Source organism: Ovis aries, chromosome 3, assembly GCF_016772045.2.
Source record: "Ovis aries strain OAR_USU_Benz2616 breed Rambouillet chromosome 3, ARS-UI_Ramb_v3.0, whole genome shotgun sequence".
NCBI classification, from domain to species: Eukaryota; Metazoa; Chordata; class Mammalia; order Artiodactyla; family Bovidae; genus Ovis; species Ovis aries.
Window position 1 is genome coordinate 133,027,337 of NC_056056.1, and position 25,813 is coordinate 133,053,149.

Genomic DNA, 25,813 nt, shown 5'->3' on the forward strand with positions numbered 1-25,813 from the left:
GACACCAGAATAAAACCCACATGAAATCACTGTGGCATCCAGTTTCTATTCACAAAGAAAAAGCTCCAGTCCATCTTTTAATTTTTTTGAAAAATTCCTGACATTACAGAACTAAACTGAAATGTATTAATATTCCACTCTTACATTTCCATGACAAACAAAAAAAAAATTCATGAGCCAAAAAAAAAAAAAAAAACAGGGAGAAGCTTATAAAACTAAATATGGATCTCAGCATTAACAGCTGAACAGAGAAAGGAATTAAAACGCTTTAATTAAAAAATCACGAGTGGATGATAAAAGTGTGTAGAAACTGAAAATTTACAAACTATTTAAAACCTGGAATCGCTGACTGTTCAGAAACTACACAGATGGATCATGGGTGGTGGTGAACAGCAGAAAGGATTATGGATGAATCTGCATTGTTCTAGCTGCTCCCCATGCCACCCGTCTCCGAGGAAAGCCTGTAACACACACACAAAAAAAACTCGAAGTTAGTTTCCTGAGTGCCCAGCAGTACCTCACCTCCAAACCTTTTAGTCTGGTTGATAAGATGTGAATGAGCACGTTTCCGTATCAAGGGAGACACTGATTTTAATATTTCTTGGGTTAACCAGTACCGTGGTCCTATATAACCCCTGCAATCCAAGCTTCCTAGGGCAAATTACCTAAACCACCATAGTTCTCCCTCAAACTATGCTCTTCATAGTATCTCTGTGGGATACGTTAAGCATTCTCTCAAAAATACACCACACACACAAAAGCCTCCTCTTAGGGGGTCACAAAACACAGAAAGTTTACTGCCCAGCTTTATTTTGGCTTCTTCTAAGCTGACAGAGCAGTGCTGGGTTTCTGTATCAATGTGAAGACTATTAAGAGAGACTAGTGTTTTTAAAACTAAGCCATGTTAAAGAGGGAGCAAGTGTAGTAAGTTTGGGTTAAGAATTATACTCAACCTACAATTTTTAGGTCTAGTTTTCAAGACTTGGAGTGGAAGTCAAAACCATTTTCAACAACTCCCTAGCTTGCTCTAAGGGCTCCCCAATTTGTGGTCTTGTTAGGCCAAACTCTCCATTCAAACACATCTGGCAACAATGCCTGTTTCAAATGGATCATTTGAAGTCCTGGAATCCAGTGTGGGGCTTGGAAGGAAAGGTCTTTAGGTGTTCAGTGATCAGCCTGCTTCTCTGATATTATTAGGTAGGCAACAAGACTTGGCTCCCATTTTGAACAGAGCTAAATGTCTAAGATTCAGTCTCATTTTTACCCCCTTTTTTTTTGTGGGCAGGTGGCACACTTCAGGGCTTCCCCGGTGGCTCAGACAGTTTAAGGAATCTGCCTGCAATGCAGGAGACCAGGGTTCAATCCCAACGAAGATCCCCTGGAGGAAGGGATGGCAAACCACTCCAGTATTCTCACCTGGAGAATCCCCATGGACAGAGGAGCCTGGCGGGCTACAGCCCACGGACACAACTGAGCAACTAAGCACCTACTAAGCACAGCACACCCTCACCTTGGGGCATGTGGAACTTCTCCATGCCCCCTGCAAAGAAGTGTGGAATCTGAACCAATGGACTACCAGGGAAGCCCCTCACTTTACAACTTTATTTCATAAAGATTTTAAATGTAATGGCATTCCTTGTCAAGAGAACATGAATACTTCCCCACTTGAATCTCTTCCAGAATAATGCAAATTGAAAAACTGGCCAGGAGTAAAGCCAGGAAACACAGAGCTCCTTCAATTACAAACTGCATTTTGTTTCAAGTCAAAAATGGTATTTTGACCTCAGTATAAAGGAGAACAGTTAATTCTTAGTAGGGGACAGATCCTTGCCAACCTCAAAATGGGATGATCTAGGGCAACATAAAGAACAGTCCGTTAATCCAAGATTTAAGTGGGAACTGAAGGTTCAGGAAAGGAGCTGCTGCAAACAGATCTAGGACTTTAAAAAATTAGTAAGTTCACACAAGAAGGTAGTGGCACTCTGACACCAAAAAGAACTGTCCAGAATTTGTACCCAGTCTGGGCAGGAATTGGGTGGGCAGGGAAAAGAGAACAAAGAAAAGGGAAAACCCAACTAAAATATATTAAGGACTCTACAAAAGAAAGACCACATGGGGGAGCTGTAGGCTGATTAAAAAACTGAACACCAAGGACCTCTGGATTTTAGTCAGCACTTAGGAAAAGAAGAAACCTCTGACTTTCTTCCCAGCAATCCTTTAGGGAGTACTCATTAGGTAAAGAACTAGGTAAAAAATTAAAAAAAAGTTTCTGGGGATAGATGGTATCAGCAAGCTATTAAAAAAGCTTACTAAGGGGCACTGCACCACATGATAAAGCATCATCTAACAACCAACTAAACCCCCATCTGGATAATGAAACTCGCCCCCCTAGTCCTTCATGCAGACTTTGTTTACAGCCCCAATCTTAAGGGCAACAATATATTGTAGTTAATATACTACAATATAATTAGGTTTTTTAAACTATGTAAGCCAAAGGGGGATGTGGGAAAAGGTCACCGGGAAAAAAAAATCTCCAAACTGGTTCTCATAAGTCCCAAGAGCATTGTACTTTCATTACCCTGGCAATATACATTCAGGCAGCTGCTGCTGCCAAGACACTTCAGTCGTGTCCGACTCTGTGTGACCGCACAGACGGCAGCCCACCAGGCTCCCCCATCCCTGGGATTCTCCAGGCAAGAACACTGGAGTGGGTTGCCATTTCCTTCTCCAATGCATGAAAGTGAAAAGTAAGTGAACGGGAAGTCGCTCAGCCGTGTCCGAATGGAGGCTATCAGAGGCCTTCCACCATTTTACTTAGGGCATCTCTACTCTTATGGAGAGAGAACTGTGATCTTGGGATACAAAAAAGAATAAGGCTTTGGAGAATTTAGAACAATCTTAAGCGGATCAATGAGTTAAAGTTGATCTTACAGGTTCCTTCCAAATCTAGGTCTTTAATGTTCTAAGTATGACAGGGTTGGTAGCAAGAGACAGAAAGGTTGGTGGGGATAAAAGGGTAAAGGGACCCGTTTGAGTAATCAGGGTTTATTTAGGATAAACAGGCAGGATCTTGCCAAATTTGAGGCAATGTCACTGGTTGGTTGGTTGAGATTTAAGTAATACTAGTTCAGAGGAATGCAGACAAAAGCTGGCAAACTTTATTAGAACTTTTCCCAACTTGCCTCCCCATTCTGGGTGAAGAAAAAACTTCTTTCCTACACAGCAGTCAACTAAAGTTCTTACTGTGGCAACTTTATTACAACTAGAAACACAAATCTGGCCAAGGAGGACAGCTGATAACTTAACCATGAAATAATTAAAAGAAAAAAAAAGTTAACGGAGAAATTTTTATTCATTAACACAGAGCCTAACACATTGTTATATTGCAAGGCAGAATAAAGCTACAAAAAGTAACAGAATGAGAAAGAAGAGCAAGAACTGTGGCTCTAGATAAAGAATTCAACAAGTCAGACTCTGAAACAGGCACTCAGCAGAAATGGCCTAAACCTAAACACAGTTTACCATAGCCCCGACCCCCACCCTGTCATCCCCCCAAAACAGTAAAAAGGAAACGGTCACAAGCTCACAATTGTTTGGTTCTCACCAATATTAACAAAGGGGGAAAAAAAACCATGAAATACTTGAGGGGGTGCCCCAAGACAAATGCCATCAGTAGGGAGAGAATCTCTGTTTCTCGCCTTTCAGTTTGTTAGTTACACATGGCACAGCAGAGGTGGTGGTGGTGGTAGCTGAAGCCCCGGTACCCTTAGCAGCAGACACAACATTTAGAGCCAGGAGAGGGATGGGTTTCATGCCAAGCAGACTGGAGACACAAGGGGCGGTCGGAAGAGGGTTGGGGAGGCTGGAGGGTGCGTCGGAGGTCCCCGCTGTGGCGAGCGAGGGGGTGGTGGTGGAGGAGGAAGAAGAAGAAGAAGGGGTGGAGGGTTGAGAGAGGTTGATGCTGAGGTGATCGGGGATCGTGACGGAGGCTGCCTGGGAGGAGGGTTTAGCGTTTTCTAAACTGTAACAGAGGAAAAAAAGGAACAAAAAAAAAAGGGTGGGTGGAAGGGAAGACCACAAAAGGGAAAAGTACAGGACAAAATCCGCTTCAGTTATCAGTAAGTGCCTCTGGTTGCCAATTATGAAAACTTACATCAGCTTGTGACAAGCTTTTATTCTGTGTCCCACCCTCTAAAAATGTATACTTTGCCAAATTCCATTCCAATGCTATCGAGAACTTCTGACTGAGAAAAGACATCACACACTTTTATGTACCTGACATACTGATCCAACCCAAAAGGCAGAAAATGAAAGAATACTCATCAATTTCCAAACAAATAAATGTTTCATTCACCAAGCACTTGTGAAGCTTTGGGACACTAACCCCCGGAATTTTGCAAATCGTTTTTTTTCCCCTGTAATTAATATCAAAATTTGTTTCCATTGCCAGTCAACTAACTTATGTATCAGGATGGAAAGGGACAAGAGCCCAAAGTAGGTCAACTCATTTCAAACTCTGTAGCATTTTCAATGAAAAATGCTGAAAACAGAAGCACAGATAAGCCTTATTTCTGGTGATGTGTGAGGAGGAAAGAAGGTTCTTTTGTTTAACTGACCATGCTTCTTACACAGACTTTACAAACTAGAGGAACTTCATGCACTGCTGAAAAATTCAGTTTAATGAACTAAAAACATCACTTCTACTTCTAAAATGAGCTCTAAGTAACAGGGATGACCTGTAGTTCCCAATGCCTGCACGGGCCTATGCCAGAACTGCAGGTATGTGCTGAAGTCTGTTCGACAGAATATGGCACAAGACTAACTCTTTCAAGGCAGGGAGGCTCCTCAAGACTCCCATTTTGTCTACCTAAATCCAAGGACAGTTGCAATCCATAAAAGCTGCCAGAATTAACAGAAACTCTCAAAGTCCATTACTAACAACAGAGAAATCTTTCTTGCCTAGTATTCATAATAAAATCAGTTTGCTTTCTGTGTTCAAATTGGGCCAATATGAGAAAATGAGTTAGCTGCATGCATACATAGTCCTTGCTTGGTAATAAATCAAGTTTTTTTTTTTTTAAGTTTTGACCCAAATCCACAGTTTGGGCAGTTTCATGTAAAACGGATGGTCCTGAAAAGAGTGACTAAATCAAGAAACCAAGGTGGACCCAAGTTCTGCTTCCTTACGACTCAGCCATCAACCTAGTAGAGGGGTCAGGCAAGCAGGTTACATGGAAACACTATCTGACAATATTCACTGCACATCTACTCAAGCAGAGACTTCCAGCTTCTAAGAACGTAATTCTTACCTCTTAACAATACAGCACCATAATCAGAAACAGGGAAACAAACCCTTACAAACAGCAAGAAGACAGAGAGCAGATCTAGGTATAGAAATCTTTTCTACACAAAGACAAGAAAATACCTCAAGGCATGAAGAGATATGATAAAAGTTGGAACCACTACTGGGAAACTGATAAATTCTTACAGGGGATAAGAGACCATGGAATAAATATATGGTCAGCGTAAGAATAGCAAAAAATAGACCCCATACCATACTTATGAATTCCTTTGCTTTGCACTAGATTTAGGAACCCATAAAATCTGTCTATACAACAGAGACCAACTAGTTGTGACAGAGATAAACAACTTAGGTGAAAGTCTACATAAAAGGGGTAACTAAGTCCCCTATGGAGTGGGCTGCTAATACAGCTTTAAGATGTTAGTAAGCAATTAAGAACATGACTTAAGCACATGTGCTGAGAAAGCAAGAAATACAAAATGCCCTGCAGGATGCCCACTAACTGTAACAGTGCTGCTACAACTGTGTGTGTTAACATTAGCTACCTTTGGATAAGAAGTTTAAAAAAAAAAAAGTAAAACCTCAGCAGGTCAATAAGGGATGAGATGGTGGGGGGTAAAGAAAATACTAAGCATTGCTAGAAACTTCCAACACCTGTACCTCTCCATTCACACAAGCTCTATAACAATGGAACACAATGGCACAAATGGATGTGTTCAGAATAAACAGTAATGACTGCTTCAAAGAAACTATCTTGCTGTCATTATCCTTATTTCACTAAAAGGGTGCTTGGGAGCCTAAACCCAGTGAAGTATTAGTCTGTATGACACCTACAGTGAGACCTACATTTGGTTTTAAGTCAGTATGGGTGCTCCAGCCAGAGCACTCCTACACAGTGAAGACATGCTCCATACCTTCCATTCCCCAAACTGACAATAAGTCAAATGCAAACAATCCACTTCCCTTCCCCCAACCCCATGCAAACTCATTAGTCTGGTTACTTTTTCCCCTATACTAAAGGATGAGAAGTAGAGCTAGATACTTTTTCTTTTGCAATCTCTGCCCTTCCCATTTCCAACCCCCAAAGAATATTACAGTGTAACTTTTCCCAACACACACATTACTTGTGTTGGCATCAATTTAACACAAAAGATAGGGAACCCTTACCTGACATTGATTAGATATTGAGCCAGGCTAATGCTGGCAGCAGATCCAGTGATGGTAACCTGCCTATCAGTAGATCCTTCCACTGGGTTCGCAATTTTGATCTGCGCCCCAGACATCTGACGGATCTCATTGATTTTGGCGCCTTGACGCCCGATTATGCAGCCAATCAACTTAAGGAAGAAAAACAAGGCATACCAAATTAAGAGTTGCATGGCTAGGTCCCCGCATTCCAACCCACCCCTCAGGCTTCTGTACCTCCAGCCCACAAACATGGTATTCAACTCTGAACTGAATGACTCCTAGGACCATTAGCTCATACCTTCGGAGTATTAATTCCAAAGACAAAATAAAGCAGTGCAAAGATGATGATAAACCTCCTTTACCAGGTCTAAATGTAAAAGTATATTCTGTTTTTGCCAATAAAGATGCCGTAACTCATCCTGCCATGATTATTACTTTATTATAGTGACAAGGATTCTGGCTAATTTCTAACGCTTTTGCATTGGAAAAAAGTAAACAACTGCCAAACATTTGCACTCTCCAATACTGTAGACACTAATAATGTCGTTACTGAACACTGATGTGGTCAGTGAGATTGACAAACTGAGTTTATCATTTTATTATTCTCAGACAGCTACACGTGCTTTAGTGACCACCATGTTGGACAGCACAGGTAACATCCAATGGCCACTCCACTGGGATTAAGTATTCAGACTCTACAAGAAGCAAAAGCAAATGGGAATTTCTATTTGAGACAAAAAGTTTCCTTCTGGCTCAAGATAACTCACACAATAATTTCATCAATCTCCATCAGTTTTTATTTGAGATTTTACAGTTTTCAGAATTTTAGTGCCTGTAACTCATTTTCTTCCCCAAGGTGTTAAGAGTAGCATAACCTCTATTTTTACTTACATCGTTTGGAATGGTGAGTTCATGAGAAGTAGTCTGAGCAGATGCATCCAAACCTGCTAAAAGACAGAAGATAGCAAAGAAGTTCAAGGCACAGCGTACAACTCCCACTGATTTGCACATTAACCTAACAGAAGGAAAATGAACTGGAAACCCAGCATTGGCTGTTGGGATTCATCTCTAACTTGGAAGCCTCCAAAGAGGAAAGAGGGGGAGAGGGGTGTAGAAATAATGCTGGAAAGGTTCCTCTGTACCAACAAAAGAGGCTGATTTCATGCCATTTCCTGCAAAGCCCAGCCTATTAGGGTCTAAGGGGGGTGGAAGCACGGGGCAGGGGGATGTGGTATCCTCAATTCTCAGGACCAAAATCTAACCAGGTACTTCTGCACTTCTCCCCTTTTCTGGTTGGATTTCCTATTGTTGTATCCCAATTTTACCTCACCTGATGCTATCACCAGCACCACTACCATGCCTGTTACTGGGTACCATGGACTTCTGGCACACATGCAGAGTTGCTTTAAATATACCTATACCAGATTAACCAATCCCAACACCCTTACCCTAACCTACACTTGAAGGTCAGTGAGAAAGAAATGGCAGCAAGGTGTGGGAATTTCATTTCTCCAAACTACTCCCTGTCCTTTGCTCAATAATTTATTCTGGTTTTTGCTTTCCAAAGAAAAAAAAAAAAAAAATCCTATCAGCAAACACCCATACCCGTCTATATGACACCTGGGCTAGACAAGGCCAGCTGGCTGACTCGTAGTCCAGTCCTGCTCTCAGCTGTGGCTGCTAAAACTCATTTTTAGAAGGGGGTAGGCCAGATCCATCAAGGGACCCTCAGGGGCACCAGGCCCACCCCCGCTTTGCTCTCTCAGCTCCTTTTTGCCATGTGTATGTTCGGCTGGTATGTCATGGGCAGTGAAACAAGACTCCCACCAGTTTATTAATATAACAGTAGAATACTACAGATTTTTTTTTTAATCATTACCCCAATAGCCTTTCACCTCTGGAGAGCTGGATTCAATGCCTGTTAAGATACAAGTGAAAATGAGTTTGGTGGTCTCATCCTAACCCTATCGGACAAGTTATTCCTTATATAGAAAAGCCCAAAAAAACAAAACAAAACAAAAACACACTACACAAATGGATTGTTTCTACCCAGATCTATGAATAGCTGGTGGAGAGAAAGGGGGTGCCGATCAGATCAAAGGGGCAGCGATGAGGATGGGTTAGAAGAAATATCAGCCTACCCTTTGCCTGACAAGCATCCCCAGACCTCACCCCAAACCTTCCAAGGGCCTTTCTTTTTTCTCTTTTAGAATAACTCACCCCAAATGAAAACCAAGTTAACAAACATATTACCTCCTTCGGTTTAGCCATAGAAACAGGCAAGTTTAAGCCAGCAGGATGCTGGGTAATGAAGTTTGTTTTAAACAGATGTCAAATGGAGACCTTGGGGCTGGCCTCTGTCTTGTACTACACCTTACAAAAAGCGACACTGAGGTATCCATACCACTGAATCCGGTGTTGCCATGCGTCATGGGAAAATGAGACTGTTGCATTGCCAACTGGTGCAGCTTGGTCAACTGCAGGAAGGAAACAGGAGAGACTGACATTAGGAGAGTAACACAGCCAAAGCTCAAGCACATTCAAATTGGAAAATGTAGAGCTCCTGATCCTCAAAGTTGGCTACTACTCAAACTATGACAGAGGCTAAGGAATGGGGCTGGTATCACAATCCTGGGGACGGGCACAAGAAGGTGAGGGTTAGAAATAGAAACAGTATCAGTACAAAGAGAATATGTGCCTTTGGGGTGTGTGAAAAGCAGCAGCACCGCCTGACAACCACCCCTTGTGGGCTATTTAATGAAGGTGTTTGCAGCCATTGCAACAGTTGCCCCAGGGACAAGCACAGACAGGCTGGGTAAACAGACTGCAGTGGTGCTGGGGAAACACACCATGCAGGGCTCCGTCAGTACCGGGAGGAGGGGAGGAGGTGAGGGGCAGGGAGACTGTGAGGAGAGGTTAAGGCGAAACCAAACTGGGTCTAGCAACCCTGACCCTAGGATTTCTACAGCTATTTTTCTTCATCTATATACACTGTTCCGGCTGTGGTAAAACCATCTCTCGTCAAGTCTGCTTCTCCTCCAGGGGCCTACCACTAACCAAAAGCCAAACTCCAACTTTTCAAATCTAAAGCTCAGCACCTGAAAAGGTTAGTAAGGGCAGAGAGTAAGTGCAGAAGGAAATGCCCTTAAAAGTCTACATACCAGCACTTTTTAAATTGGAGTTTTTAGTGACAAGGAAATTTCACTGAGTTGAATCCAAATATTTTTCTCCCTAACCCTCCCTGCGCAATTAAGTCCCTATCCCACCCCTCCAGATGCTTTTTACATTACCACCTCAGACTGAGTACACAAAAGTGCACCCAACCTCCCACCCCCTCACCCTCCCTCCATAGAAAGGACTTCATGCAAAGATGCACAGTCCCCTGTGAATTTACATTGTGCCCTGGGATAACCAATGACGGTAAACAGTGGAACATTTCTCTTTCAGAGTAATCTGTAACACGGGAGAAAGTAGAATATAATAATCTATTATATTATAATTTCCAGGGATTGAATTTCAAAACAAGGAGCTTTTTCCTGATTAAAGATTATTTAAGGGCCAAAATACAGAGTTCAGCTTGTGAGGGAAACAATACTACAAATGTTTGAGACCAACTCACTTCTGCCTACACGGAGAAAGGAGTGAGACAATTTTGGATGGGAGAGGGAGCTTTTCAAAACAAGTGAAAACAAAACTTACATCTGGCTGTGGAATGGCATACTGTCCTTGAATGGTATAGGCCTACAAAAGGAGGAAAACAGTTCCTATTAAAAACCAATCACGGACAGCCACCCAGTGGGGGGGTGGGGGGCTGGGGGGGAGACAGATTTCAACTAGCCAGGAAGCCAGAGTTGAACTAGAGAATGGGGAGGCCAGGGGTTGAGGCAGTAGATGGTATCTCACAAATACAGTCAGACCCGAGTTGGCCTTCTTTAAACCCTAAATATGATGGCTTATTTCAGGATGCCTATAAAGGGAGCCATGTTCCCTGCAATCAAAGACAAAATATAACACATTTGTTTCTTAATGAAAATGTGGGAGGTAGGATTAAACAATGCCATGATTGCCTGAGCCCCCTTCTTTCTCCCTTTGTACAAGATGGCCTAGGAGGAAATTTTCTTTTCCTCAACCACCCCAACCCTTCTACCAATCATGGCGACATGTTTTATATCTGCACAGACCTACACAGCATGTTAAAACAAAACACTTTCGTTTTCCTATCTTTCTTTTCTCTACATCTGCCTAATGACCTTAAGTGCACTGGAAGCTAGTTGGGTCCCTAGCACTAGGGAGCTGACCATAGGAACACATATTAAAAAAAAAAGAAAGAAAAAATCTTATGTTCTAGGTCCTGCTTTCTCCCACCTCCCCTCCATAAAAGGCACTTGCAGCTCCCACTACGCCCTCCTCCCCCCACACCATACCTCCCAAAAAGGGAGCTGGGTCTTTAGGGCAATGGGGTGGGGGACAAGGAGAATCAGGAAGGGAAGAAAGGAGCAGCTGGTTAACAGGATGTGAAGCTTCTCACATCACAGTGGCCAGTACCCCCAAAAGTGTACCCAGGTTGGGGTGGGAAGGTGAAAATGGGGTAGGAGGAACAGGAGGCAGGGAAAAGGGGTTGAACAAAAAAAGAAAAAAAAAGGGGAAAAAAAAAAAAAGAGTTGGTGTTACCATCTGGTGGGCTACGCAGCCTGTGTGAAATGAGGTGGGGGGGGTCAGTCCAGGTCCCCGTGGACAGGTGGTGTCCACAGCACAAAAATCACCAGCGCCACTGGCCCCCCGCGTGTTGGCAGTCTCGGCTGAGGCGGAAGGATTGAGTGAGCCTTGGAGACTGAACATCCCCTCTCACCTCTAGAGGTGGTCCCTCCAGGTCAGGGTTGAGGCACATGGACGGGGTGGTGTGGGGAAAGCTCGCACTGTCGCTGCCTGTGCTGTACCTGTCCTGTGGATAAATAGAGGATTTCAGTCTCCAGGGCTGTCAATCCGGCACCTTGTCACCAGCATGAAATTCACACAAAAAAAATTGTTTAATTTTTTCTTTTCCTTTAAAAAGGAGCTCACAACACAATTTGAAACGAGCTGCAATCAGTGAATTAAAAAAAAAAGTTACCTATAGTGGCAGATTTCACACTGCACAGTTGGACTATTTTCAGTAAGAATGAAGGAGTGGGGCAACAGAGCTGATGACAGCTCCTGGTCAATGTGGGATTAAACTGCACCCCTATAGAGCCCACTTTGTCACAAAGGAACAAAAGACACAGGTTCACCTGTGAACAATGCATAAACTGGTCCATTTAAAAAGGCCCATGGGAATAATCCAAAACAGGGCCACTCATGGAAGAAGAAGCTGCAAGCTTTTAGAGTGGTCAACTGAATAAAGGGGAGGGAGGGAAGGAAAGCAAAGAGGTAAGAAGGGGGAGGTGGGAAGGGGAAGGAAGGAAAGGGAAATGAAGGCAGAATTGTAAACAGAGAGGACTGCTGCTGTGCGGTATGGACTCTAGATAATCCCAAGTGACCGGGGAAGAATCCAGAAAAGTAGGAACTTGTAGTTCCAGGGGAGAAAGGAAAACACCTGAGGCTAAACCTCCCTGCTACTCTAACTCTGGGCCTTTGTTTATCCGCCTAACTACCCAGACTCACAAAGCACACTTAGACCAAATCAGTTGTACAATGCTAGTATTAAAAGGTACAAAACTGTGACATGATTAACTTCCTATGAAAGCTTCCAGAATTATAAGACAAACTAAGTTCCCCAAAACTGGTTCAGTTTTATGACAATTCAATAGAATGGGAATGAGATGGACTCTAAGAGCTCTCCCAGTTTAAATACAAGATGTAATTAGGTGAGTTATCTGCGTTTGTTAACAGGTCAGCCCCACGTAGGAAAAGGGACACTTGTACTTGTTTAGGCAGCTACCAAAATGAAGGTCCACTATTTCAGCCTGAATCCCAATTATTTTAAAACTGACCTACCTATGCCTCAAACACTAACCAAAAAGCATGAAACTAACATGGTGCTAATCAGTGCCTTTTGTCATAAAACTCTAACTTCAGTATAAACCATGTACCAAGGATCCAGAATTTAGGTTGGTGAAGGAGGAGAGGCCAAGGGGTGCTTCGGTGTTCTTACTCTAACACCAAAGGTCACAGCCCAACATGCTCTCCCCCCTCCTAGACACTGAACCCTTACCCCAGCTGATTTCAGTTATGCCATGTGGGTTCAAACCAGTGTTTGAGGTTAAGAGCCCAGGGACAACACACTGGAATTTGGGAGTGAAGGGGTAGGAGTAGGGGAGGTGAGGTGGGGAAAAGGGGAAGTTTGTAGGACACTCAATTTCAGGAGCCCCCAATTTGAGACCACCATCCAAGAATCTATTTCAGAGGTCCAACTCCTTATTATGTTTTATTTGGGCCTCTAAAGAACAACCCACACATGAAAAAACATGGATGGGGTTGGGGTAGGGAGAGCACTGACATCAAAGCAATTTTATCTTTTCTTCTAACCCAACCCACCTTAAATTACTAAGCAGATCACCTCTTCCGAGTGCCTACAAAACTCCCAATGCCTGCTAATAAATAAGGTGGCATTCATAGCTTTCTTCAGTACAAAAAATAAAACTGAAAGCAGGTCAAACTATGGCCAGAGTACAGGTTTCAGCAAGCATGCAGAGTGGCCTGGTGTGCTGCTGGCAAAGTTGACATTTCAAATACAATCTTGTTCACCTTAGCCCACCAATAAAAAACTTCTTACCTGACCACCTGCAAAGATGACCGGAGAACTGGACGGCTTGGGCCGGTACGGGATGGTCACGCCCTTCGGGGGGGACTGGGAGAGAGTCAGAGGGGAAAAAAACAAAAAGAGATAAGGTTTCAAAGCTGCTTCAGCTGTGTGGCTTAAGCTCACACAGGTCAGTTAAATTAAAAACTTTATTTTTTCCACCCTCTCACCTACCAACTTTGTCTCTGGCTAGATCTAATCTCAAATCATCAGCAGTTATTTGCCTTTAAAACAGTAAGATGGTCCGTGGACTACACAGTTCACACTAATTCTCATCAAGGCAGATTCCCCTGTAATAATTTAGGCATTATTTCCATGTGTTCAAATTGTTCTAATTAACACAAAAAAACTGAAACCTCTAGATGTACCCATGTACCTTTGAGTGGGTAATTACATTTTGGCCTGAATAGGAAATAAAATCAAATAGGAAATAAAGCTCCCAAACTTTTTATCTATGGTAATTCATGACTTCCCATTAATAGCTCAATGATTCAATCAATAGTTTCCTAAACTCTACTTAAAAGTTCTACTTTCCTTTCTCACCAATATGGGACCAATTCCCTATGACAATTCTAGAAAGGTTTAATTCTCCTTAATTTTATTATTCTTTTTGTTACTTGAATAGCACCCACCAGGACCTCATAAGTTATTCAGAAACACTATTATAGATATTTTCTGTTATTATCAGTCATTTTGAATAATCCTGCCTTATAACATAGAAATTAATTTAAACGTATCAAAGTTGCATGTAGCCAAAATACTGTAACCTGAAAGGCAATTTAATTAACTTAAGCTTCTCAAGACCGGAGATACATCTTTTGTCCTCAAATTCCAAGTAGCAAATCTTCCCCCTACCAACCCTGCTAAAATTGCTATAAACCAAATGATCACTGCTGCTTAAGTTTCTATTTTTGCTTGGACTATAAGAAAAGTCAAAGCTGGGAGAAGGAAAAGATGAACTCAGGGAACCTCTTCCCCACCCCCATGTGAGACTTCTAACAGCCTCACCTAATTCTAGTCTTACTAAATATAGATCAGTCTGTCTCCCTAAATCACCCTCCCCCCATTCTCAGCATGAGCCTGAGGGCTTACCTCCAACATAACCACGCAGATCTGTTTCACACACTCAATGATGGATTGCGGAATGCCAGCAATAGTGATGGCCCGCTCAGTTGAGTTGGGGAGCATATCCCCTGCCACTTGGACCTGAGCCCCTGTACTCTTTGGGGTAAAAAGAAATTTTAAAAATCAGAGAAACAGATCATTCATACCATTTACATCTCCCTGCAGAAATTTTAAGAGTCTAAAGCTCAGTAAACATTTATCCCATCTCCTATCTAACTCTTTTAATCCTCCCTCCCCTCTTTCCTTATTCCAGATAAGATTGTTTAATCACGGTTATAAATAAATTAGCCTCTGAAAGCTGAGAATAAGCCTGAATAACAGCCTAAATTTAACCTGCTCTTAAGAAAAAGGTCGTTCTAGACAGTTTCCTCTCATTTAATGATAGCTTTGTGGTCATCAAACAAAATATTCATAAATATCACCCACCTTTTATTCAGCAAATGTTTATATTAAGCCCATTCTATGTGCCAAGCACCATCCCAGGTACTTGAAATATATCATTGAGCAAAGTAAAAATCCCTGCTCACATAGTAGCAGTATAAAAGGCTCCCAGATAAGTCCAATTCGAATAGGAGCCATTCAAATTTCATCCCAACATCCAATTCAGTAACTCCCAGATATAAATAAAAGCTCTCATAATTCACCATTAACTTTCATAATTTTGAAGGGAGAATTACAACTACATCCCAATATACCTTCACTTCCTCCATGCTATTTAAGAATTTGGCCAAGAAAAACACTTGATATTATTACATATCAAATTATAAGTTCTTTAGACATAAAAAAGGATTATGTAGCCTCATGGAAAAGTCACCAACAGGTCACATGCAATAGTTGGAAATTCTGGTTAACTTTTCTGACTTACTGTTGTTGAAATATATAAAATATAAGAAAAATATGCATATCAACCAAATTATAGTCTTCTAGGACTATTACTTTAATAAAAATCTCAATAAATGCTAACTTTTCCTAGATAATAAAAGCTAGTAGAGGAAGCTCATTTAAAATTTACACTTCAAAAAGAGAAAGAGCACAAATTAACCAACCTCTCGTATTTCCTTGATCTTGCAACCACCTTTCCCAATGAGAGAGCCGCACTGACTAGCAGGGACCACCAGCCTCAAGGTGACTGGGGGTCTACTGGCAGCTGTGCTATTGGTCATAGAGCTGCTGATGTCCTACAAAAAGAAATTAGTCAAAACACCACAAGAATATACAAGTTTAAACAGATCCCTGGGAACCCCTAATTGCCATAGAAGAACCTTATAAGGGACATATTGTCATGATCTCCACCAACATTTAAACATTGCTCCTGCCCCAAACCTTATTACTAAAAAATAAAATGGCCTACAAATATCCTCAGATTTAGCCTTAAATATATGTTCCTTCATGCCAGAAGCAGTGTTCTTAGTAGAGAGAAAACTTATTTTGTTAAGTAAAATAGGAAGTTTTCTGAGCAAAATAAAATACCGGTAAAGTCAACATTAAACATGAAAAGATGAGACAATGCAACCCAAATTCAAGTGACCAATTTTGTCCTCTTAAACTATGTAGAGATTAAAAAATAGTGTACTTTTATTTATCCTTGTTTTCTTGGTATGAAATTGAAGCTGAGTACTTACCCCAATCACATCTGAAAAGTTTTAGATTTTAAACTAAAAGACTGTATTGGCTTCAAAGCCCATACTCTCCCATAACAATATGATGTATCTTGTCTATAAACTACTTACATTTAGCCTTCTGAGAATTTAGCCTAATCTCTATGTATATACTATATATGTATTTAGATAGACCTGGGAATTCCTCAGACATAAGCCCCTTAAGTCAAGACCATGTTTCTTATTTGTTAAAGTATGAATAGATTTTCTGAATTTTTTTAAAGCTACAAGCTCAAAAAAATAAAAATAAAAAAATAAAAAAAATAAAGCTACAAGCTCTGGATTAGCAAGGTCTCACAGGTCAAAAAGATAGCATTTCTGATCTTGGCAAGCATAAGATTTCAGGCACCATTAAAAGGCATTAGCAACAGCCCAGAAGCTCTCCTCTGCCTGCAGTATCAATTGCATTATTAGCAGCATTACTACAGAAGCTGGGAGGCTGAAAACTGGATGGACCGAGGGCAATGATTGTTCAGCACTGTAAGGCTGAGAGTTTAATGAACAGAAAAAAATTCCCGCTACTGATATTTTGCTTCTGATAACTTACAAAATGTATTCCCTCCCCTCCAAGTATAGCTCTGACAGTTACCAGGCTTTTTTTTTTTAATGTGTAACTGCCTACCTGTATTTATGGAGTATATTAGTGTTTAGCAGGGCTCCTAACAAAACCATATTAACTAAGAATCAGGGGACATAATTATGAACACAATGGTGGCCTACCTTCAAATTGTTGGTTAAGAAATAAAAGATGCTGTTTTTTCACATTTTTTAGAGTCCCTAATAACAAACTATTTGGGTTTTTTTTGTTGTTTTTTAAATTCAAGCACAGTTAATGTACACTCTGATTTCAGGTGTACACGTACTGTTTTGACATTTAAATTTATTACAAAATGGTCAAAGAAAGTCTAGTAACCATTTGTTACCATACAAAGTTATTACAGTATTACTGACTATATTCCTTATACTGTGTATATATAAACCCCCAGTGACTCATAATTGGGAAAATATGGAATGCTTCACAAATTTGTGTATTATCCTTGCACAGGAGCCACATCAATCTCTTCTGTATCATTCCAATTGTAGCACATGTGCTGCCAAAGTGAGCACTCTAACTATAGCTGGAAGTTAGGGGTGCTGGCCCCCCACCCTAGTCAGAAGTCCAAGTATAACTTATTCATAGTTCCACATTCACGGATTCAACCAATCGCTGTGTAATTCCACAGTACATATTCTATACTACTGTAATACGTATTTATTGGAACAATCCAAGTACAAGTAGACCAGCACAGTTCAATCTTATGTTTTTCAATGGTCAATGGTATTTTTCTAACCAACTGAAGTGACTTTTTAACCATAAATGGTCCGATTTGGGGGATGTTAATTGGGAGTAAAGAACCCATTTACAGAGCTTTATGATCTAGTCTGTTCTTCAATTTTAAAAACTCTTGGAAATCACTAAGCTATCAAGAAGCAATAAAAAATAAAGAATGAGGGGCAGGGAACAACAAACCTCTTCCAGTTTGTCAATGATCATAGCAAAGGCTTTGAAGATGGCATTAGTGGGTCCAGCCAAAGTGATAATCCTTTCAGGACAATTCCCTTCTGAGATGTTTATACGTGCACCACTCTGGATAGAAACAGAGCCAAAAGGTTAATAGACAAAAAGATCTAAGCACAGATACACAAATATGTAAATAACCCCTCTTAAACAAGATGGGCAAGAGCTGCCTATGTACATGATCCTTACAAAAGGCACCATCAACATTATTTTAAATACAGCTCCATATTTATCCTCCAACAAACTACAGAAGCTGTTTAAGTCTTAAATGCAGACTTCCTAAAACTACAATTTCCCAGCATACTATTTGTCATTACAAATAACCCAAGCCAGAAAAATACCAGCTTCTTCTTCTATTAAGATCTTCCCTTTTCTGGGACACTTTCCTGGTGGTTCAGTGGTTAAGACACCATGCTTCCACTGCAGGGGCATGGCTGCCCAGGTTGGGGAACTAAGATCCCACATTCCCACAGTGTAGCCAAAATATTTAATAAAAAAAAAAAAAAAAAACATTCTCCCTATCAATCTCTCATTAAACAGAAACTTTGCTTTTGTTTTAGAAGTTTCTAACTTCCCAAGTTAACAGTCCCTATCCCTCTGCATCCCCAATAACTCACCTCCTCGCGCATCTTCTTAACTGATTCTCCTTTCTGAAAGAGGAAAAGTCAAGAATGAGTTTCAATTATTATTTAAACCCAGGTTGACTAAATAGTAATTAGAGTTGAACTGATGTCTTACCTTTCCGATGATACTGCCAACTTCCTACAACGGAGAATACTAGTGTCAAATACGAGGAAACTTGAAGCATTGGTTATCACAAAAAGTAATTTTTAAAACAATCCAAAGCATTGGAAAAACTAGGATTCGTTGGGAAGGGGAATGGAAAGGCTTCTTATTTTCTTTACTCAAAACATAAGGGAAGCTATCAAAGAATTGTGAAGAAATAGAGTAATAAAGTGCTGTCTTTAATATAAATTATTTTTTAAAGTATCAAATACCAGTTCACCTTAAAGTTACCCAAAATTGTTTGGGCAGTGGAAATCTACCTATCACAAGCTATAACAACATCCATGAGAAAAATCTTATCATCCAGATAGTTTTGGCTCTAGCCTTTGGTTAAGCCTTTCCTGCTCAGTGGAGCTTCCTAGTAAAGTCTGTCCATTTTCCCACTACACTCTCATCTAGTTCACCAGAGGAGGAGTGCTAAAGCCAGACTTCCCACAGAGCTAATCTGATGAGCTCCAAGATCCATGCCCTCTCTTCCTGGCCCCTCCTCTAGGAGTTACTATGACCCAATTTTCCCAAGCTGTTGCATACCTTTCCATGCATAAGTAGCCGGATGGTGAGAGTGACATTTAATCCACCTTCAATCACTCCGGTGTCCATGTCGAGCAGTGTTCTGAGGAGCTGGACTTTGAGTGGTCAAGTCTTTGGTCACTGGTGGGGGTGAAAGCCAAAAACTGAAATGCAAACATGACCAAAATCAGAGTAGGAAAACAACAGAAACATTTCCCAATGTTACTTTAGTCATTATCAATGTTTTCTAGCTGACTCTTTTCCTTAAATGACAGTGTATCAGTCGGCAGGCTTGTATACATCCAGCACAACTGCATTAACAGCTCAGATTCTGTTACAAAGTACATAAAGCAACTTTCCAGTCTACTCTCATTAATGATAGGGTTTCCGCTGACTCTCAGGATGCGAAAGATTTCTTCAAGTGGCACTAGTTCTAAGGGAACTGCTGAACGTGCACCAGTTGTCCTTCAGCAAAATAAGCTTCAAAAGAATACAGAAACACCTGGAAATCATGAGGGCAAACCTCAAGCTAACTATACACTGAGGGCTATGACTTCTGCTTCCCTGTTATGAAGCCATTCAGGTTGAAAGCTGCAAAGGACACACATAAATGTTTTTATTGGCAGCAATTTCTAAGTAAAAAAAATTAGAATGTATCTTCTCCCTAAAATTCTGAATGTGAATACATGTCACCAAATAATTTTTTAAAGATTTAAATCAACCACCTCACTGAAAAAGGCATTATCTGAAATGCCTTCTATGCAGGCTGGGTTCCACATTCCCCTTTGGGAAATGACTCAATACATTAAGTGCACCCTGAGTCCTCTTTTTCCAACCAAACTTGATAGTCACTCAAGATCTGAATTTACCTCGTTTCCACATTAACCTGTTACTACTCAAGTCTTTATTCAAATTATTTAATCTTAAATTTTCTTCCAAAGGAAACAATCAAAATGATAGCTGGTATCGCTAAAAATTTATTGTGTGGTAGTTTTAAGCAACAGCAGCAATGAGACTTTCCTACTGAGGCCCTTTCCCCACGTTAAGCACTAAAGCAATGTTACTAACATTTCTGCTTTAATTGATAAAGAGTGTTTTTGAATATACATCAGCTTACAATGCTTCCTTAGGACCTAACAGTGTTAGTTTTGAAAAGGACCTCCCCAAAGTGGTGAAATTTCTCCAGTGACATTTTTAGTATCCACCTTTTCAAAACATCAATGATCTCTCCTACAGCCAGTCTTCCTCCTTCACAAAACCAGCCACCTTTTCAACTTTGCTCTAACAACAAAGCCACATCCTAAATATCCTAAAAGTGTTAAGTGGCTGCCAGACCATCCTGTATATGGCAAGCTGCCCCATGGCTAACTCAAGTGTGTGATTACTTAAAAGAAGGGCTTTGCATCCCCAAAGCACCTCATTCCCCCATTTTCAGAATGTAATTGCTGAAAAAAATCCCAGAATTCAACATTTTTCACTCAAGGGAAAACAACTGTACTGGGGGTAGGGACAAAATAGGAGTTGGGTCTGTAAGAATGACTTTAGTAAGACATGGAAAAAATTTGGCAGTTTAATCCCTTATCCTCACTCACAGAATACGAAGCACTTTACAAATACCATGACAAAAGCAAATTCCAAAGGGCAAGAAAATTGGAAACCTATTTGAAGCCATTTCTTGAGGTATGGCACAAAGGTGCATTTCCAACACCAAACCACTCAAGAAATCCCTGTCATGTTTCTCTCCTGACTAGGAGAATGTAAGTGTACCCAATCCCAGGAATCCAGCTGTTAATCCTGCATCCATTACCCCTTCTCCTATAAATAGCTCGGTCTGGGTCTATAGCGGCAGGCATTTTGTAATTTCAAAATTCGTTACCCCGAGAAAACGTCCTGAATAACTCGGTAACTGGGAGCCCGTCTACCCTTTCTTTAACTCCACAGCCCCCCTCCCCTTGGCCATCCAAGCATTTTCCACTCAAAAAATGTACCCCCCCATCCCTCCACTAGAAAAAGAGGAGGAAAAAATAAACGGTTCGGTCGGGGGGGGGCGCTGCGATCCAGGGGGAGGGGCCAGACTAATAGCGCCTCCTCGAGTGGCTGCGCCAGCGCCTGACCCCCGCGGGGAGCCGCGCTCACCCGCCCGGCCAGCAAGCCGGCCATCGCCTCCCCCACCCCCCTCAACCAACAAATCCACCGCCGCCCCCCCCTACCGCGCGCGCGCCCTCCTTGACTCCTGCGCAGCCGCCACCGGGAAAAGGCGGGGGGAAGGGGAGGAGGCCTTGCGCGAGGCCTACTAGGCCTCGTCGGAGCCAGGGCCTCGCGTGAATGGCCGGCCGAGCAGAGAGAGGGAGCAGGCGCTCACGCGGGACTACGCGAGGCCGAGGCTCGTGACGAGGACCGGAGCCCGCTAAGAAAGATGGCAAGAGTGGAAATAGAGCCATACCCGCGGGCGGAGGGAAAAATTTGAAGCTTACCTGCAGGCGCGAGGCGACTGAGGGGAAAAGGGGAGCGGGCGGGAAGGGGAAGGGCGGGAGGCCGGGGGCGGAACAATAGGGGCGGGCGGGAAGGCGAGGGGGGCCCCGCGGGCGGGCGGAGGAGGAAGGGGGGGGTGGAGGAGGAGGAGGAGGAAGGGGGAAAGAGACCCCGGGGCGGGTGGAGGGCGGCGGAGGGCGGGCGGGCGGGCGGAGGGCGGGCGGGCGGGAGAGGGCGCAGGCTGCGGCTGCTCCGGCTGCTGCCTCTGCTGGTCTGGGAGGGGGACGGGGCGGAGCGGCCCGCTTTCAACCCCGCGCACCCTCCGACCCCGGAAGCGCTAACCGCCCCGGGGGCCGGCGAGGCGACTGCGTCGTCCAAACCTTCCCCACGCAATGCGGACGGCCTCCCAACAGCCTAGAGCGGCTCCGTGGACAGCGTTGGCACCAGCGAGAGAACAACCGGTAGCAAATGGCGAAGAGCATGATAGAGCGGCAGCGTGGGGGCAGGGAGGAAACTAGTGTCCCCTAGCGGGCTGGTTCGAAAGCCCAGACGTTTAAGTGCGGAGAGAGTTGGCAATCGCCACGGATAAACCAGACAGGAAAATAGGATGTGTGAGGAGAGACTACTGGGACAAACCCCTAGTCTATAGTAATACAAATGGGAAAAAAAGCTAATTTGCCACCTTGGAGGTCACTTTTACACCAACTCTTTACTTTGAAAATTGGTAATTAAAATGAAAGAAGCACCTTTTCTTTTAGGAAGAACTGTAGTTCATCTTTAGTCAACAAGGGAAAACTTTTTTTCAACAATTCCATATAATGAATGTAGAGAAATTTAAAAATTAGAACATCATTCATTCTCCAACCCAAAATGAAATAATTGACTTAAGCAAGTGTCATCAATCATCAAAACTTTACGGGGAAATTTGTTAGGGAAAAGGATACTAACCTGGTGACAAATATCACATGATTATTTGCAAAATAAAAATAAAAAATGAAGCCAAAAGTTTTAAATGGAAAGATCAGATAGGTCACCACCTTATCCAAGTGATCAAACCTTGTATCACTAATAGTACAACTCTGACACAGTCCTTGATGAGATGCAGTAGGTACATAGCATCATCTATTAAGTATTCTTCTCAAGTGTTTAGTTTTAATCTAATTAAACCTTCAGACCCAACTTGCAATTTACAGGAAATTTACAAGGGATCAAGGAAAAAGTTAAACATATCATAGAGATAATCAGCAAATCCAGAGTCCAAGACATTCAACAAGACAACTAGCCTGTTCTCATCAAAATGAAAATGAAATAGAACAAAGGGGGAGGAAAGAGAGGATAAATTCAAAAGACAATAATAATCAAATATAACGTGTGGATCTTGTTTGGATTCTGGTTTGTTTTTTTATAGCTATATAAGACATTTTGGAGACAGCAGAGGAAATTCAGACATGAATATTAGCTAATATTAGGAGGTATTGTTAATTTTCTTAAGTGTGGTAATGGAATTATGGCTGTGCAGGAGAAATGCTGTTCTAGGAGGAACATAATGAACTATTTAAAGTGAAGGGTCGTGATGATGGGAACAGACTTTCAAATATTTCACATGGTTAAATCAATAAAGCAAATTTGGTAAAAATGTTGACAGTTGTTGAGTATAGATGGTAGGTTTATAGGTGATCATTGTACTGTTCTTCAGACTTTTACAAAATAATTTTCAGGGAATCGCCTTTCGCTCCAGTGACTAGGACTCCGCACCTTCACTGCTGTGGCCCAGGTTCAATCCCTGGTAGAGGAACTAAGATCCTACAAGTTGTGCGGCATGCCCCAAAATAACAATAATAATTTTCATAATAAAATTGGAAAAAATATGATATGGAATGGAACAAGACTAGCAAAGTGTGGGACTTCCCTGGTGGTCCAGTGGCTAAGACTCCACGCTCCCAGGGGGCCCAGGTTTCATCCCTAGTCAGGGAACTAGATCCCACATGCCACAAGGAAGACCCTGTGTGTGGCAACAAAGAACCCATATGCCACCAACTACAACCCAGCACAGCCAAATAAATGAATAAATAAAGCAAGGCACTGCTGGGTCATATTTTTTAAATGCTTTAAAAAAAAGTCTCTGTGCTTCCACTGCAGGGGTTTCAGGACTCATCCCTGGTTGGGGTGTGTGAAACACACACACACAAACCAACCAAACAAGTAAAGATGAACAAATTGTTAATAATTACTGGAGCTAGGTTATGGGAAATCTGCTTTCCCTACTCTTGTACATATCTGTAAGTTTCCACATTAAAAATTTTGTTCAAAAACTGAGAACTCTGAAAGAGAACAAAACGAAATTTTTAAAAAGGCTATTGAAAGAGACAGCTACTATAGGGTTATTGTTTACCCACGTTCAAGTTCTTTGGGTGTCAGTTCTGGCCTTTATATTCATCAGGTTTGATTGGGCAACTTCAATTCAGTGGAGTTATCTGAAGAGAGCTTTCTGAAGTGGAAAATCAAGCTTGGGGGCACCAACGTCTTTCCTGCCACCCTCCAAATGATAGGTGGGCATTAGGAACAGTGTGAGAAATAAAAAGAAGTCTGTCATTTAACAAAGGCAAAGGGCAGAGCAAATATTGAAAGAGAGTAAAGGAAGTAGGAAAATGTTAGGACACCCAAGAGAAAAGCAAACCAAAGAGCAGGCTTACTATGAGGCCTGGGCTGCTCAGTCACTTCAGGTCTGATTCTGTGACCCCATGGACTGTAGCCCACCAGGCATCTCTGTCCATAGGATTCTCCAGCAAGAATACTGAAGTGCATTGCCATGCCCTTCTCCAGGGGATCTTCCTGACCTAGGGATCGAACCCTCGTCTATTGTTGCTTTGCAGGCAGATTCTTTACCCACTGAACCACCTGGGAAGCCCCAGTGAGGGCCTGGGCTGAAGGTCAAATTAATCTCAAGATTTTGCAGTTGGGTCATTTACACCCCAGGGGGCTCTAAGAGCTGGAGTAAAAGTGAGTGGCAAAAAAAATAAAATGAGTGGCTATCTGTGAAGTCACCTCTAATAATGGTAGACAAAACAAAGATCAAATTGAAAGTTGATAAAATAACACGACTTAGTGACTGGACAACAAAAGAACAGAACATGACTCTGTTAACAGTAGCCTGGCTTCCGCTGGGGCTAGCCAGCAGTTGCAGCCAGCTTTGAAAAAGATGCAGCCAATAGCAATATGCAATGGTTTTATGAATAAATAAATTCTTCTCAGAAGGAGAACCAAACTAGTCAAGAGAGTGAACTCGTCTATGACTACAAAACACCCTGATACAGGGAAATGATTCCAGAAAGACAGCAAACTGATGATTCATCCCATGACTTACAGTCCTCAAAGTTGAAGTGTCAATTTGTACTTTAGATTTAATGGGTTTCCTATCCTTTCCCATTTTCAATTAATTGTGTGGAACTCTTACTATACTCAGTTTCTAGTAAGGACAGAATGGTAGAACTCCAGATCCTCTCATGGGACATTGGGCATAAAATAAAAACATTTGAGAACCAGTATCTTTAGAGTCTTATACTGATGCACAAAACAGGGCGTACCAACCCAATGCTCTGGAGAGCCAGGCAACTAATGTAACTTGCCTGAAGAAAGGCAACAGGAAGCTGAAAGGACGATTAAGACTGGAGAGCATGCATGCCTGCCTGCTAAGTCGCTTCAGCCGTGTCCGGCTCTTTGCGACCCTATGGACTGTAGCCCACCAGGCTCCTCTGTCCATGGGATTCTCCAGGCAAGAGTACTGAAGTGGGTTGCCCTGCTCTCCTCCAGGGGATTGAACCCAAGTCTTTTGTGTCTCCTGCATTGGCAGGCGAGTTCTTTAACCCTAGTGCCACCCAGGAAGCCCCTGGAGAGTATAAAATCCATCTATAAAGAAGGATCAGTAGTGGTTCAGAAATGTCTGTCTTCAGAAACGTGAAATCTGAACCTTTATTGAAAAGGTGTGATAATTAACAGAGTAGTCCCTCAAAAAAAAAAAAAAAAAAAAAGTCCATAGCCAGAAATAGCCATGAGCAACCAATGTTGCAACCTCTGGCAAAGATATACATACCAAAATTTCCCACAGCGGTTAAGTGTATAGCAAAGATGGAAACATTTTAAAATTCCAGCATAAAAAGATTGAGTAAAACGCTATGAAAAACAATGTTACACACAAACACTGATATGGAATCAACTCCAAAATAAATAACTAAATGGGAAAATGTTAGGTCCAAAAGAGGGCTCCCATTTGATATAAAGTGGGCTAGAAGCAATAGGAACATGTAAGGTAGAAACAGAGAGGATGTTAACTTCTGTGCAGACCAGCTCTGAAAGTTTACAAAAGAATTTAGTAGTCATAGTTGCCTTTGGGGAGTAAACTAGAAATTTGCTATGAGGAGAACCTTACTTTTCTGCTG

At 42.0% G+C, this 25,813-nt stretch overlaps 1 protein-coding gene and 1 non-coding gene across 31 annotated transcripts; both read right to left on the reverse strand.

Annotated features, from left to right (window-relative positions):
* Window positions 1-26: 26 nt before the first annotated feature.
* Window positions 27-21,655, reverse strand: PCBP2 (poly(rC) binding protein 2). 30 transcript variants are annotated; one of them, XM_015094632.3, is made up of 15 exons: window positions 21,380-21,655; window positions 18,927-19,069; window positions 18,348-18,371; window positions 18,227-18,259; window positions 17,562-17,678; window positions 15,440-15,571; window positions 14,361-14,489; window positions 13,242-13,316; window positions 11,340-11,432; window positions 10,190-10,231; window positions 8,895-8,967; window positions 8,370-8,408; window positions 7,382-7,434; window positions 6,470-6,639; window positions 27-461 (listed from the first exon to the last, which is right to left on the reverse strand). In XM_015094632.3, the coding sequence occupies exons 2-15, from the start codon at window positions 18,993-18,995 to the stop codon at window positions 425-427; spliced, it is 1,086 nt and encodes a 361-aa protein (XP_014950118.1). In that variant the 5' UTR covers window positions 18,996-19,069; window positions 21,380-21,655; the 3' UTR covers window positions 27-424. The 30 variants fall into 30 exon arrangements, with proteins under 30 accessions (XP_014950118.1, XP_014950117.1, XP_014950100.1 ...); XM_015094631.3 differs by having other exon boundaries at window positions 7,382-7,437; XM_015094614.4 differs by having other exon boundaries at window positions 27-4,021; window positions 7,382-7,437.
* On the reverse strand, window positions 17,052-17,158 carry LOC114114190 (U6 spliceosomal RNA). The gene has a single exon (XR_003589027.1). It is a non-coding gene; the product is annotated as a U6 spliceosomal RNA (small nuclear RNA).
* Window positions 21,656-25,813: the final 4,158 nt, after the last annotated feature.